General features: G+C 41.5%; 1 protein-coding gene across 4 annotated transcripts in view; it reads right to left on the bottom strand.

Annotated features, from left to right (window-relative positions):
- The window catches only part of PRDM15 (PR/SET domain 15), a 35989-nt gene that overhangs the window by 17574 nt on the left and 3050 nt on the right, over positions 1-15365 (bottom strand). For 2 of the 4 annotated variants that reach the window (XM_042867534.1, XM_042867536.1), the window contains exons 3-11: positions 13047-13140; positions 10670-10823; positions 9632-9884; positions 8339-8461; positions 4873-4971; positions 3640-3867; positions 2698-2833; positions 1434-1615; positions 743-837 (exon numbers count right to left, since the gene is read on the bottom strand). In XM_042867534.1, coding sequence (XP_042723468.1) covers positions 743-837; positions 1434-1615; positions 2698-2833; positions 3640-3867; positions 4873-4971; positions 8339-8461; positions 9632-9884; positions 10670-10823; positions 13047-13140 — 1364 coding nt within the window. The remainder of the gene's footprint in view (positions 1-742; positions 838-1433; positions 1616-2697; positions 2834-3639; positions 3868-4872; positions 4972-8338; positions 8462-9631; positions 9885-10669; positions 10824-13046; positions 13141-15365) is intronic. The other 2 variants (XM_042867535.1, XM_042867537.1) reach the window with 2 other exon arrangements.

Raw genomic sequence — 15365 nt, 5'->3', positions numbered from 1 at the left:
AAACGACAAAAAAACCAACAGTAGATCAATAGACCAATAGACCATGCGTGCATCTAACAGTCTTCCTGATTACCCCGAGTCTGACAGAGAAATTCTGAAAAGCAAGTAACCTGACTCATCCTCTAGCTCTCAAATAGATGCCAGGAATACGAGAGCCTTGGGTCTTGATGTCAGGCAACAGAAATTTTCAATGATAAGACCCCACCACTGGGATGTTTAATACTAATATGGTGGTAGTAGAACTAAAAAGCCCTCATCAGCAGGCACAGCACTCTGCTATAAGCTCTGTAAGTTTACACATGGGCTCACAGCTCTCATTAACGCAGCCTTTACCCAGAGTTTTCATACATTATCTCTGCAACAGGCAGAGATAAATAAATGAGGACAGGCAAACAAAAGTAGAGCAACACTGTTTGGTACAATAAACTGAAGTCCAATCTCACCTCTGGGTCATGTAGGTGCAGCTAATTTCAGCTTGTCTTACTGTAACTGATGCCTGAAAACACCCTTCTACAGGAAATTGAGACACAAAAAAGAACTTTATGGCCTTAAGTAAGCCCACGCTTTCCAAACTGATGAGCTGTTCTAACAGAAGATGTTACCTCTCCTTATCAGTCTTATAAGAAATTCACAGAGATATCTGCTCAAGCATAATTGACCCAAACTCCCCAGTGAGCACCTGGAAGCTCACTGCACATTTTCACATAACCTCAGAAAAAGCCCGCTGGTCATTTCCACTCACTTCATTCCTGCTGTGCTTGTATGAAACATGCTGCTTTAAGCTCTCCTTACGGCTGAACAGCTTTGCGCATTCCTCACATTTAAATAGTTTGTCACCTGAGGGCATCAATCAAGATTAAAAAAAAAGTAGTCAGAAACTGATAATAATCAACTCTAAGACAAGACAGGGGAAATCAAAGCACAAACAAAACAAACAGGCTAATGATTAGAAGCTTTAGTAATTCAGGAGATCCAGATAGTAGATCTTAACCTTCTTCATTCTAGTGAAGTTTACCTAGTGACAATTTTGTTTGATTCCCCCCCACCCTTTTCTGAGGTGCTGTTTTTTGCAAAATCTTTAGAAGCAGGTCACGAGGAATCCTGGAACTGCAGATCACAGAAGGGAAAGCACTTTGGTGATATTTTCACAGCAGTGTTGATCATGAGACTGTTCAGATGGGGGAATATATCTGTAAAGGGACTCATAGTTTTGGAAAGTCAGCGCCTCCTTCCCCCTGCTTAAATCTGTATCTAGATTCAAATTTTAAATAATTTCAGTTCCTATAGTCTGCATAACTTAAAAAAGAAAAAAAAGAAGAGCTCTATTAAAACAATGCATACCAATATCTAAGAATAGCTTAAGATGTTTTTACTCAAAAGTGGAACCAATGAGAGAAAGAAACAATGCACAAGCAAGGCAAAAGCAAACCTACCATGAGAACGGATGTGCCTGCTGAGGTTGCTGCTGTTCTGGAAGATCTTACTGCAGATACTGCACTGATAGACTCTTTTGTGCTCCCCAAGTTGTTTTATCAGCTTCCGCCGTATACCATGTCTACTGGAGAGAATTAAACTTCTTTTGAGGGACATGCTGTTTTGGTGATGAGCAAACCTACTGGATCAGAGAAAGAAAGGCAGGGACTGAAAGGTATCCCACAGGTTGCAAGAAAGTCCCACCAGATGGCGAAAGCTAGAAGATGTTATGCTCAGCTTCTGACAGGAGAGGGAGCGCTGGAGCCTCATCATTGCGAAGACGACCTTTCGGCCACCTGCTAGAAGCAGCAGATGTTGGAAAGCAGCTTGCTTCGAATTAACTTCACCCAAGACAAAAAAGAAAGGAAGCAGGAGCCACCAACCCCACAGATTGTCTTTTCAGGCCTCTCAGAGGAGCACAAAGGATCCGTTCTGCTCCTCTGAAAAAATACCATTAGCATGCTTTCAGCTTAGAAATCTTGGCAGTTTTCATGCAAAAAGCACGTATGGTAAAAAAGGCAGCAGGGCACCAAGAAGCAACAGTGTTCTATTTCCCAGCACCACCACCAGCTGGAATGCATTTTTGATGGCTCTGTATCTGCTAAGGACTGTAGTATATAGCATTACTAGCTAATTTTGAAATATCTAACAAGCACTTTATTATGCAAAAAAATAAAAATCAAGAAGCCAATTTTACCAAGTCAGAAAGACGAAAAATAATTTTAAAAGTCCTTGATATTTAAAAGTCTCCTTGAGGTTCTGGTATACTTACGTTTTCACTTTCCACTGCTCTAAGTCTGAGGTGACACACTCAAATCAATATGAAGTGATTTATGAGTTAAAATACAAACCAGACTGAATAATTGTTAGCTTTCTTTTAAAGCAAAAATCTATTTGCCTGTTTTATGACCAACATTCAATAGGAGTATATTCAATTGCACAGTATTTCATTGTGAAACTGCAAGAGACTTTGGGATCACATTGAATTAAACCTGTCACGTGACAGAAAATGAAATTATCATATGTTCCAGCCCTCTAGCACCAATATCTCATCAACATGCATCACCCTACAGTACATGAGCCATCTCTGTGGCTCTTCTAGCAGCAGCATCACGTTTTTTACAGAAATGAGAAAGAGTACCTATGGGCCCAGTAGAAGAACTGTTGCACGCTACTTAATCTTGATTAAGCCTGAGAGGAAATTCTGTGTTCCAGAACACTTACTTTGTGACTGAACTGATGCTATTCGTGGTGCTAGGCACCTTTCCTAAAACCAATTCCATTATCCTCTCTTCTGCAGCTGATGGCAGAGCCACTTCTTCTGGTGGGACTTCAGCTGCAGTGTCAGCTACACGTTCCACTGCAAACATATCATAAAAATACAGCATTAATGTGATAGCTAGAAAGAAAACCTTAATACATGATTTTCCTTTTGTAATGATATATGCATAACAAATAACAGATTGCTAATGAGTAAGCATGACTTGCAGGATACAAAAAGGGGCTACTAAATCACAGGTCAAAGTGCAATGTCTTACCTTTCCACAGCCTACTATTAAGGGGCCAGTTGACTATATGCAAGTTGAAATATTCTATGTGACCTTCCCTTAAAGAACAGCAAGGTCCTGAAAAAAGCCCCTTCCAGGAACACCACCCTATGTCAGAGAAAGGAAGGTATCTCTGCTTGAGGGAAGATGCTTCTTCTCCTGTTCCTTCCTTTGGAAAGAGTAGATAATAGCAGGACAAGGGGAAATGGTTTTAAGTTGGATGGGGCCCTGGGCAGCCCAGTCTAGTATTAAATGGGGAGGCTGGTGGCCCTGCACATGGCAGGGGGTTGGAGATTCATGATCCTTGAGGTCCCTTCCAATCCTGGTCATTCTGTGAATCTTGCAGGAAGCTAGGCAGGTCTCTCATAATCACTATCCTGCATTTCTCTGGCCCTTTCTATTCCTAAAAACTTTTGCAGGAGAATGCAGGTAATCTAACTATAGATGTTGCAACCTTTATTGCAGACCTGGAACTGACAGAAAGATAGGTTTGTACTTATCTGCTTTAGAGATGGTCTTAAAAACCCCACCCTGTCTCTGTGCTACTTTGTAGGCCTTTTTGAGAAATAAAGACACATGAAGGGGGGGGGACTTAGCATTTTCTACAGTTTTGTTTTACCTGCAGGATCTTTCTCTTCAGCAACAAGGGGTGCTTCTGTTTCTGCTTTTGTTGTTTTGATCTTCCTTCCCCGCCTGGCCTTTCTCCTTGAGTCTGTACTGGCACTGGCAGCATCACAAACCACTGGTGGATCCGCAGGGGGAGCCTCTGTTACTTTATCTGCAACAACCTCACTTTGGCTGGTTTGAGGGGCACATTTAGCTTGTTCCAGGTGACTCATCAAGTGCTCTGAACGGATGGAAAGAGCAAGAGTATAAAGAGGTTGCCATGAAATATACTAAGGGATAGATTGATCTGAAGCCTATTGAACAGGTCAACCTCATTTAACAGTGACTCACTTCAAATTATTTCAAAAGCAGTCACAATACCATCCTAACTAAAAGCAAACTGTCTGATAAACATTCACATAATTACTAACATTGACTGCAATTTTTAAGAGGTCTGTTAGATGTAACCGGAAACAGGTTGTGCCCCTGATAATTTCAACCTTAACGAGGGTAAATTTAGATTGGACATGAGGAAAAAGTCTTTTACAGTGAGGGTGGTGAGGCACTGGAACAGGTTGCCCAGAGATGTAGTTGATGTGCCATCCCTGGAGACTTTCAAGACGAGGCTGGATAAGGTCCTGAGCAACCTGATGTAGCTGTGGTGTCCCTGTTCAGCACAGGTGTGTTGGGCTACACTACATTTAAAGGTCCCTTCCAACCCTAAGGATTCTACAATTCTGTGATAATGGGTACATTTTTCCAAATACCCAAGTTATTTAGCAACCCGAGTGTCCTTTTCAAAAATGAGTCAAATGGTGACAGCTCTCAAATAGTTTAAACGGAATAAAATAGCTGCAAATGAAATGCAGAAAAAACATATTTTATTACTATTACTATATCTGTGTCACAAACACCAGACAGTATCAGTAACTGCAAGCTGGGATCACTTACTGATCTTATACACTGTTTATGCAGTTCCCTGTCCTTGATATTCCTAATATTCCTATCATTTTCTTGATAACGATTTTCTAGATTCAATATCTCAGCTGTTTGCCCAGAGATTGCTTGCTGCCATATTAATAACATCATTTTACCTACCCCTCATCCCTACCTTCTTTGTCAAAGGAACACAAACATAAAATCTTTATCTTACTACATCATGGACAAGGATATAGCTTTGCAGTCTGGAAGAACGGAACTCTCCTAACACGTCTCAGTACCATCATCAATTTTTAGCACTCCTTACCTGTCAAAAGCTGAGGCTCCTGGAAAGCAGATGAACACACTTTACATGTCCACTGGCTGGGTTCTGCTTCTGCAGCTCCACTGCCTTCTGGAGTGCTCACTAAATCACAAGAAGAAATACTCTAAAGCTTTGAATATGGGAAAGTAGTAAATCCCTGTAGTCTTATTCAGCTTGCAGTGACTCCTTGTATATCACAAACGATGATTTAAGCAATAAGAGGCTCACAGAGGCAGCTGCTTAATTTTTGACTTCCCAGCTATATTCCACCAATGTAATCAGATGCCTGTACATGTTTAATTCAAAAGGAAATGAAGTCTGATTTATTCTCTGGGGCCACTTTGGGACGTTGCAGACATGAACACCTGAAGTCAGAAAAGAATCTAAATGGTTGCAGGAGAACATTGGTGCTTTTGTAAAGTCCTAAGGTCCCTTCGGCACCTTCTGAAGAGCTGTGATGATTAAAGGCACAATAAAAAGTATTTTTTTGCACCATTAAAATTGGAGCTACCATTACTCCACTGGGTGAGCTGAGGACAGAAGTAAAAAAATCATCCTTGCTCTCTCTGCAGAGCATCACAGATTAAAAACATTTGGATGAACAGATGTATGGGTGAGAATAATGAAAACCTGGTTTTGACTAGTTTCGTTAATTGGATATTCTACCAGTCTACTGTATTAGGATTTTAATTAGCCTATCAGCTGGCACACAAGAAGAAATAGAGAGGAAAATAGATCTGGAGTTAAAAACAAAGGGAAATGCTTTGCACACAGTCCATTGTCTTTCAGTCCTTGGATGATCTGTCTACATTTGTCACGAGTATCTCATAAATCTAGACCAGTTCACAGATTTTTTGGTACACACAGAATATTCCACAGCACACAAGAATTCCCCAGAAAAGGAGGATGACACTGTAATTAGATGAAGTGAACACCAGCACAGAAGATTCAAACTGTATGACAGTAAGCACTCAGTTAAACTCTCTCTGCCCAATCTGTACCCCATCTGTACTGGGATGATAAAGATACTTCTTCCTTCTTGTTCTTGGCTCTTAAGCCAAAATAAAAGGCTCTCTGAGGCTACTACAAGCATGTTTAATGTTCTACACTACACACATTAGATCTCATCCACACTGTAATAAATAAATAAAATCATAGAATCATAGAATGGCCTGGGTTGAAAAGGACCACAAAGATCATCTAGCTTCAAACCCCCAGCTATGTGCAGGATCACCAACCAGCAGACCAGGCTGCCCAGAGCCACATCCAGCCTGGCCTTGAATGCCTCCAGGGATGGGGCATCCACAGCCTCCTTGGGCAACCTGTTCCAGTGCATCACCACCCACTGTGTGAAAAACTTCCTCCTCATATCTAACCTAAACCTCCTCTGTCTTTGTTTAAAACCATTCCCCACTGTCCTTTCATTATCCACCTTTGTAAACAGCCGTTCTCCCTTCTGTTTATATGCTCCTTTCAAATATTGGAACCACCTCCCTGGAGCCTTCTTTTCTCCAAGCTAAACAATCCCAGTTCTCTCAACCTTTCCTCACAGGAGAGCTGCTCCAGCCCTCTGATCATCTTAGTGCCCTCCTCTAGCCCTGCTCCAAGAGCTCCATGTCCTTCTTGCACTGGGGGCCCCAGACCTGGACGCAGTGCTGCAGGTGGGGCCTCACAAGAGCCAAGTAGAAGGGGACAATCACCTCCCTCTCCCTGCTGGCCACCCTTTTTTAATGCAGCCCAGAACACAGCTGACCTTCCAGGCTGTAAGCACACACTGCTGGCTCACGTCCAGCTTCTGGTCTACCAGGACCCCCAAGTCCTTCTCCACAGTTCTCTCAAAGGGTTCTTTGCCCAGTCTGTATAAAACACCTGGGATTGCCCTGGCCCAAGTGCAACACCTTGCACTTTGCCTTGTTGAACCTCATTAGGTTCTCATGTACCCACTTCTCCAGTCTGAATGATTCCCAATAATTCAAAAACAGGAATTCCTTCTTCAGAGGCTATGAAAAAAAAAAAAGTAGTATCTTGAGAGATTTGTAAAGGTGACCAAAGATAGCAAGCCTGAACAGCAAAATTTTGTGTAATTAAAAAAAAAACGTCAAACTATTAAGCAACATGTAAGGTATTGGATCTATGTCACGAAGTTTCTGTGGCTAGTAAAAATGACAATTCACAATCTGCAAAACTGAAGTCCGTTTTCGAAAACTGTCCCTCATTTTGTGTCTCCCTTGCTCCTTACCTGCCTTGAACCTAGAGACCCCAATTGTGCACTGATTACCCAGGAAGAGTCATGATCTGCTTAGCTTTCCACTTTGTCAGGCTTCCAGGGTGAAGCAAAGATCTGTCAGTTTGCAATAGCTCTGCATGACTTAAGGTCAGTATAAGATTCAAAAAAAGGCATATTTTGTTGTGGAAACATGAAAACATTACAAGCAGTGGGAATACTTCAGGGTTCCCAAAGTATAACAGCAGCATTTTGTTTCTGTTAAAGCTGGGCTTTCAGATAGTAGAGTGAAGGACGTAGAAAGCCTTGTTCAAATTTTTCGTCATTTTTTTTTCCTGGAAAAATCAGCATGCTAAACTGAAAAGCAGCTGTCTGGCCAGCTTCATATTTAGACTGTGACAGTATCCATGTAAAATGAATAGACCTCCTCTGATGAAGTTCTCTGTTACACATCTGCAACCTTCTGCTCTTTTCCTGTCTATTTTTAATACTAGTGAGTAAAATCTAACCAACTTTTTCAAAGAACAGACACAGAATGCTTTCTTTTGATCCTGAACTCCATATATACTATATACCCTATATATGCTATATATTGCTACATACTCTGAGTTTACTTTTAGACATGGTGACTTTTGTTAAAAGGACTCTAATTCCGCTGTTCCATTTACCAGAGATTACGTGCAGATTGCTTCATAATCAGCCTCAGGGACTGATGGTCTGTGACACCACCAGTTATGTCCTGACCTCCGTATTCTTTGCCAGTAATATCCATATTGCTTATAAATTTAACTAAATTTGAGTTCATGTTCTACTCAGTGCAGTCTGAACCGTTCTAGACTTCTAGCATTATTGTAATGTGGGGAGCTCTGCCAGCAAACAGCACTGTTCTTACACTCACATGTTTCCTTCGAGATCCTGACCATTTGAACAACTGCACTTTGCAGAGAAAGTCTAAAGATTGTCTTTGCAGCTCCCCCGACCCAGCCCATATCACCTCCAAAGTCAGATGCAGTTGTTTTCATGAAAATCATCCGGTTAAAGGAATTTTTGTCCCTTTTGTCACATTTTAAGCTGCACACGTGCAACTGTGATAAGGCCAAGAGAAATCTAGGCTTTCAAATACTTTCTAAATAAGTACTTGCTGAATATATAACTGTGGTAACTATGATGAAGTGCTATACCTAGAAGATTTTTACATTTACACCTGCCCTCTATCTCTCTTAAAACTACCATAACTTTGCGTACCTGTTGGATCAGCTACTGGTATGCTGGATTTCTTCGTTTTTTTATGGGGGAAGACGACAGTCGAGGGCTTTGGAGAGACTTTGTTCCCCTCTTTATCACATTCCATCACTACCAAGCACACATCTATGGAGAGGAAAAACAGTTCCATTTCTTTACTTTCCAAACCCTTTGATTTTCTTGCTCTTTGCTGATGGCAGCAATTATAATTAAAAAGTTTTGCCTTATAGCAGGCCCGCAGAAAACATTACCATGCAAAATCCTAACCAGCACATTCTTGCTCTCCAATTTGACACAATGTGCCCTTCATATTCTGGGGTATATAGTGAAAGTGCTGAAGAGAGAAAGCAGGACATACCCTAACACTATTTTTAAATACCTTTTTGAACATGAAAATACATGAATGGTTTAAACTAAAGAGGAAAAAGATGAAACCCTTCAATTAATACCACTTGGAAAAATCTTAAATTCAGAAACAAGTTTACAAGACTAATTCAGTATTCCAGACTGTGCTTACTACCAAGATTAGCTGTATGTTATTAGCACTGGCCTCTCTGCAGGCCATTTGTCACCCCAAATTATACTCAGCGTAGCAATAACACCAGATGGGAGTACACCCAACTCAACAACAGAAATTTCCCTTGCAATGCTGAAGGATCAAGCGTTTTAGCTAAAGAAATGCAAATATAGGAAAAAAAAAAACAGAGGGGCAGAGAGATAAAAGACCTCTGGCAATTCTAATTTGGGCTCTAGTAAATCTGCTGCCTTTTTTGCCAATGCACAGGCAATCAAGTAGAATGGAAGCTTACTTCTGAGCTTACGTCATTCCAGTGGGTTCCGTGTAAAGCTGCAGAAGGTAAAAGTTTTTCAGAATGGTACAGCAGTTTTAAGCAAAACCAAAACATTTTCACTCCAACTGAAAAAACGTGGCTTCTTTACCAAATCAGCAAATACATTTAGACATACATTGACAACTGAGCCCCTTTGCTCTTGTATCCTCAAGTGATTTTGATGCAGCTAACAGTTCTTCAATTAAGAACTAATTATCCAGTCTGTTGAGCCTGAAGAGGCCGAATCATCAAGTAGGTCATCCTTCTGCTTTCAAAAGCTGAGATATATCATGGTGAAGAATCTGTGCTTTCTTCTTGTAAGGTAACCATGTACACAAGTTAGCCTGACTCTGAAGGCTAACACATTCAGGGTCAGAGCCTAACCGATAAACAGCACTAGCAACTATAACTAGCAGCCCCTAAGAGGCTTGGGTCCTTAAGAAGGAAAAGAGGCCCCCACACATACCATTGGAAATACTAGTGACCTGCTTCAGCATTGGCTTTTCCATTTTTTTGGCGTAAAAAGCCGCATACCACACTCGCAGCTCAGTTCCTGGTGGGATGTCCCGGGAGGTGGTGAAATAAATATCATTGTCATGCTGGAAGGCAGTTAAGTTTTGATGCTCGTGTTCAGTGGCTGGTCGCACCATCATCATCCAGTTGCAATCATCTTCATTTGAGGTGTCAAAGTATAAAAAAGGCCCATCTTTCTGGAACACCTGCCAAGCAAATTATACACGTGATAAAGCCGTAACAAAAAATGCAAAGTTAAAAAAATGTATATAGATATTTTTGCCATGGTGTTCATTCAAGGGACATCAGGTTCACTGAACAAGCCTCAACGTTTGCGTCATGAATCAGTCACATCCTCAGATGAGAAAAGTCTGAGACGGGCTACCAGGGGCAGGATGGGAACAAAGAGAACCCCCATCCCAAAAAGTCTTGGTATAGCCACTAGTTTTTCACAAAATGTGAATGATTCCATAGAGGAGAACAGATTGAAACCTTAACAGCACACTGTGAAACACCCATCAGCCCCTGCATCACATTTCTAAGTCTTTGCTTCCGAGTCATGTATTATTGAAAAGATAAGGATGAATTAAATTTTCACCATGGTATTTCTCCCATCAAAACTTGTCAAGAGAAAAATAAAGCAAATGCAAGACTTATTCTGCTTGTTCCATAAGACTAATGAACGTGCCACTGATTAAGCAAACAAGATCAAAGTGAAGCCAATGATTAAAAAACCCTGAAATGAACTGCCATGTGCCTGACACTTCCTGTATTATCAGATGCAAGTGACAGACAAACAATTGTGTGATTGGATTATATCCTAGCTCTTATCTCCCACAGAATGCTTCTGTAGATTAAACTGTTACAGTATATGCCTAAAAGATATCCCAGTAACATTCTTTGCCCATCTTTTCCCACAGTGGCAGAAAGCATAAAATCATCATGGGTAAAGCTGATTCCCTTTTATTGCTTTTCACATGCCACATCTTACCTTTAGGGGAAAAACAGTTTCTTTTTCAAGCTTGGCAACTCTCTTGGATTCAAATGGGCCAAATTGGGTACGTTTCACTAGCTGAGTCAAAGCAAATACTCCTTCAGTCCCATCTTCCAATTGTCTTATCTCCAAATTAGAAGGGAGAGATGATCTAAGAATTGAATAAAGAACTGAGTCATATATGGGACAAAATTGCAGGGATCAAGGGAAGAAAGATGTCAGCATTCACTCCTCCACTCTCCAGTGACAGAAAACTGTCTTCTGTCAAAATACCTTTATTTCAATGAGAATTCATAAACAGAAGAGAAAAAGTAACAGCAGTGGAAGAGGGCCAGATCAGCAGTTACTTAAGAGCACTCCACCCATCTAAGTCCAGGCACTCAACAGGCTGAGTCTGTGGGTGGAAGGGGATGGTCCAGCACCATATTGAAGCTACTCTGTATCACCTTTAAAATATCGTGGCATTAGGAAAGGTCCCTGATGATTAGAGAACAACAAATGTTGCACTCACCTTCAGGAAAGAGTCAAAATGAACTACAGGTTGGTTAGCCCTGCTTCAGTCCTTGGCAAAACTGTGGAGCAAGACCTTTTGTGAGGTATTTATGGGCACACCAGCAACAGGGGACTGGAAACAATCACACCTGATACACTCATTGCCACAGAGGTTTGTGGATGAGGGAAGGGCAGTGGATACAATTTGCCTTGACTTTAGCAAGGCTATCAACAGCCTCTCTGACCACACAGCCCTATGCACATGGGGATGCCTTTGTCAGACAAGTACAACCCTGGTTTTTCAGCTCTGTGCTAATGGGTCAAAATCTAATTGGACAGGCTGACTATTCTATAAAGGCTGCCAGTGCCTCATCCACTTTCCTGTCTACGTGAAGAGAAACACAAAAAGATTACAATCTTAGTGATAAGCAAATGAATTGAAAAAAAAAAAAAAGAAAAAAAAAAAGCTTTTGGTTTTAATAGAAGAATTATACAGTAGTAGAGTTTGTGAAGTTTAGGAGATATTTCTTTTTTTCTAACCGTATAGGAACAATTTTATCTTTTCAGCAGAACAGAGGAAAACAGCTACCATGTGGTTACACAAATAGACTGAGTTTTAAGAGACCCATAGCCAGGTTTGTGGTTAAACTTGCCCTCAACCTCAGACAAATCACTCTCTCAGCTACTGTTTCCCAGACGTAAAATACATTACATCTTGTTTCAATTACAATTCTTGTTCCCATTTCTTATCCTACCTGTTTTCGGCTGTAAACTCTTCAAGAAAATATATTTTTTTTTCCCAGTAATATGGTCATTTTTAAACTCTGCTTTCAAATCCACTCTCCAGCAGCCAGCACTTCCACTAGGGAACTAGGGAACACCTATGCTAACATCTGCTAGAAGCAGCTGAAAACCAGTGCCCACACCATATTCACAAATGCTCACAGCTGGAACATCTGGATGTTACTACAGTCCTCCACCATATGAACAAACAAGTGTTAAATCACAAGGCAATAAAAACACACCCCACCATAAAAGGTAAAAAAGAACAGTTTAGCTTGTCATTGAATCTTCTTGGGATGGGTTGGAGACTTACTGCACTGGCCACTTTCTGTGCATTAGAAAAGCACCTCCATCACCAGTTTGTACTATTCCTTACAAGAAGCACATAAAGATACACAAACTCCCTTCCCTTTTCGGATTTGTACTACATCTTCATCATAGCTGTCTTTTCTCCTTATAAAAGTCCCACATTTTACACCTTTTAATGAATTTTGCTTACAATGCCAAAAGTAAAACTAATGTGCTACTTCAGTGCTGTTTTCTTCTAAGGAGATTGAGTCTATTTGTTTCTTTTAGCAAGCATGGCCGTTTCTGTTGCGATGCTGTCGATTTCCTGACAGAAGCATTATCCATAATCATTTGTACAGAGTCACAATAATGAGAACAACTTGCTTTGCTTCTCCATGGAGGAATTACAGAGATAATATCACGCAGAAAGATACAACCATTCACAGCACCGGGAAATCTGCATATGCTTGTCTGAAGCCAGCATGTTACATTTGAGGAGAGGAAGGAGCTGCAGATACGTGACCAAGGCACAAGTCATCCCCCCATCTGGAGCTATCTGACTTTTTGCCAGAAACTCGAGCAAAGAAGCCAAATCCTGATGAGCAGCGAGTTATGCTTTGGCTTTCATTCAGAAAAGCAATTAAGTGCATGCATCAGTTTTCTATTTAATAAAGGCTGTGTCCTTTTCACAGACCAGGGCTTTGCTTCTCAGCTGTCAGCGAAACAGCGATAATACCCAATAAAGAGCAAACACGACTTAAAGAACTAACGTGAGCATCAGTTAATCAGCACTAACACAAATGCTCCTTACCTGGCCCTGCTCAACACAAAGGAATCTTTGACTGTCACCACCGGGCCCAGCTCAGGGCACTCTGAATCATGGTACTGCCCACAGTCCTCGCACCCTGCAAGGAAGCAGACAGCAAACAGAGTTCATGGAAAACTGCTGGAGAACAGCTGCCTTTTTCTCAAGAGTCAGATGCAAGATCTATCACAATGTAAAATACATCTAAAGGTTTTTGGAAACAGCTTGGACAGTGTAGTCCTTTTAGAAATAAGATGTGCCCCATCCCTGGGCACAAACAGGGGATCTTGTGCAGGACACGAGGGCAGAGCAGGAGCCAAACTCTGCCTAGAGCCACAGCTGATGCAGTCACACTCCTCAGGTATGGTGTAGGCAGCAGCCAATACTGAGTTAGCAGTGCCTGGAGACAGCTTCTGGTGTCTTCCAAAACAAGTCAGCTAACCAATGCATTCAAACTACTCCTTAACTCACTTTCAACTCACTAAATTAAGTGTTAGCATAAGTGTAAATTACCAGAGCTGAAAGGCCCCTACAAAATCATTTCCAGAGTAGGATAATTTGAAACTTTCTAAAATAAACCAGCTTAGCAGGATTTAAAATGCATTCACATCGCTTGGCTGTGAAAAACAGCAGTCAAACTGCCCTGCCTGGTCAGCAGCTGACACAGCATAAGAGATCATCACACACAGGTTATCCTCTCAGAGCTCCACATTCGCAAGGGCAAGTCAGTTAACCCCAGCAAGGCTGCAAAACAGAGGGTGAGCACACTTTGTTTGGAATAAGAACAAGAAATAAAGCAGTTTTGTTCAGGGTATGCCCTTCTGCTAAAAATGCTCTGCGTTCTTGACTGGAAACCTCTCCCTGCAAGTTTATCTCAGTGAACTAACTATATCTGCAGGGTTCCTGCAGCCTGTGGTGTCCTTGGTGAACCAAGTCACGAAATAACCATTTTTTCCCATCAGTGCCTTTTCCAGCTGAATGAATTTCCCAGCCCAGTTTGCTGTACAGCACCAGACAGATGGATCAAAGGGAAGGACAAGTGGGGAGGTGTTACTCACACATCACCGCCAAGCCTCAAGCCTACAGCCAAGCCACCTCCCCTACGATGCAGTTTAACATACCACCACTCCCCCACGTTTGACATGGATCAAATTCAATCACTTGTAGTTCACATTGCACTTGATATAATCTGGGTTAAATATAAATTTCCAACACCAACCAGGATAGAGGAGCCACGGAGGATTGTGTAAAACAGACTGCTGAAAGGAATTAGATTATCACCTGCAAACGTTGTCACCACCAAAGAGACCTGGAAGAAATTGCCAGAATGACAGCTCCTCAAACTGGCTTTGCTGCCAAAGGAAACAAAACACTTACTTCTCTATTCCTCTTATCTTTTGACTCCACTTAAACACCATCTACTAAAATAGCTGCTGTACAGGCTCAGCAAGCATCGTCCCAAACACATGTGGGAATAAACTGTATGTGGTTCTCACTGCATCGTGGATGAATAATCAAAGCAGAGGGAATATGAGACCAACACTGTGTGGCACAGCTCTCAAAATCTAAGAGATGCCTCAGAGCAGCCACCCCCAAAGCTGGTGGTACACTCTCCATGTGTGACACCTTCAAGACATTACAGCCACAGGAACAATACACAACTAACCTAAACCAAGCATTTTGCTTAAATGGCAAAATACCCTGCAGGCGTGTATGCACAGACTTTCATGAAAATATTCCAGAACTCTCCTATGTCTATGAAATAGATATTTAATGATGTTAGCCATGGGAATGCACAATGTCATTTACAACAACTCCCTTTTTTGGAACTTAAGCAGTCCTCATATTTCATGGTAAAATCTTACATAGAATACAAGAAGGCTCGAGAAATTCTGTGATTGTAACTTTCACTGGAAGAGGAAAAAAGGCTGTGTGCCACCTTCCATCTGCAATTAGGGAATGACATTACATCCACATCCTTATTGGTACCCACTAGGGTGGGTTATAGGAACTCTAGTAAATCTGTGGTAGTGGGAAAATTTTCTTTCCCATACAGTTGCCATAAGGCTGACATGCAGCTGTAGGGCCATCAGGAGCAAAAGACTGTGGATGAATACTATCAAGGACATAGGCTCTGTTCTGCTCTTCCCAGATCAGATCCCCAGTATCCGAGTCCCCTCTGCTCACACAGGTAAGCGTGTTTACTTCTTTGCAAGTACGTGAAATGCTGGCTTAGCCATGGAGGCAAAAGAAAATAGTGTACAGCGTGAGCAAGACCTGCCAGGTCAGGCAGCACATCTCACAGGGGGTTTGCCCTGAAAGAAC

Source organism: Lagopus leucura, unplaced genomic scaffold, assembly GCF_019238085.1.
Source record: "Lagopus leucura isolate 7727_CA_CO unplaced genomic scaffold, USGS_WTPT01 Super-Scaffold_100001, whole genome shotgun sequence".
In the NCBI taxonomy this organism is placed as follows: domain Eukaryota; kingdom Metazoa; phylum Chordata; class Aves; order Galliformes; family Phasianidae; genus Lagopus; species Lagopus leucura.
The sequence above is the reverse complement of the archived record's forward strand: the minus strand, read 5'-3'. Positions and strand labels throughout refer to the sequence as shown.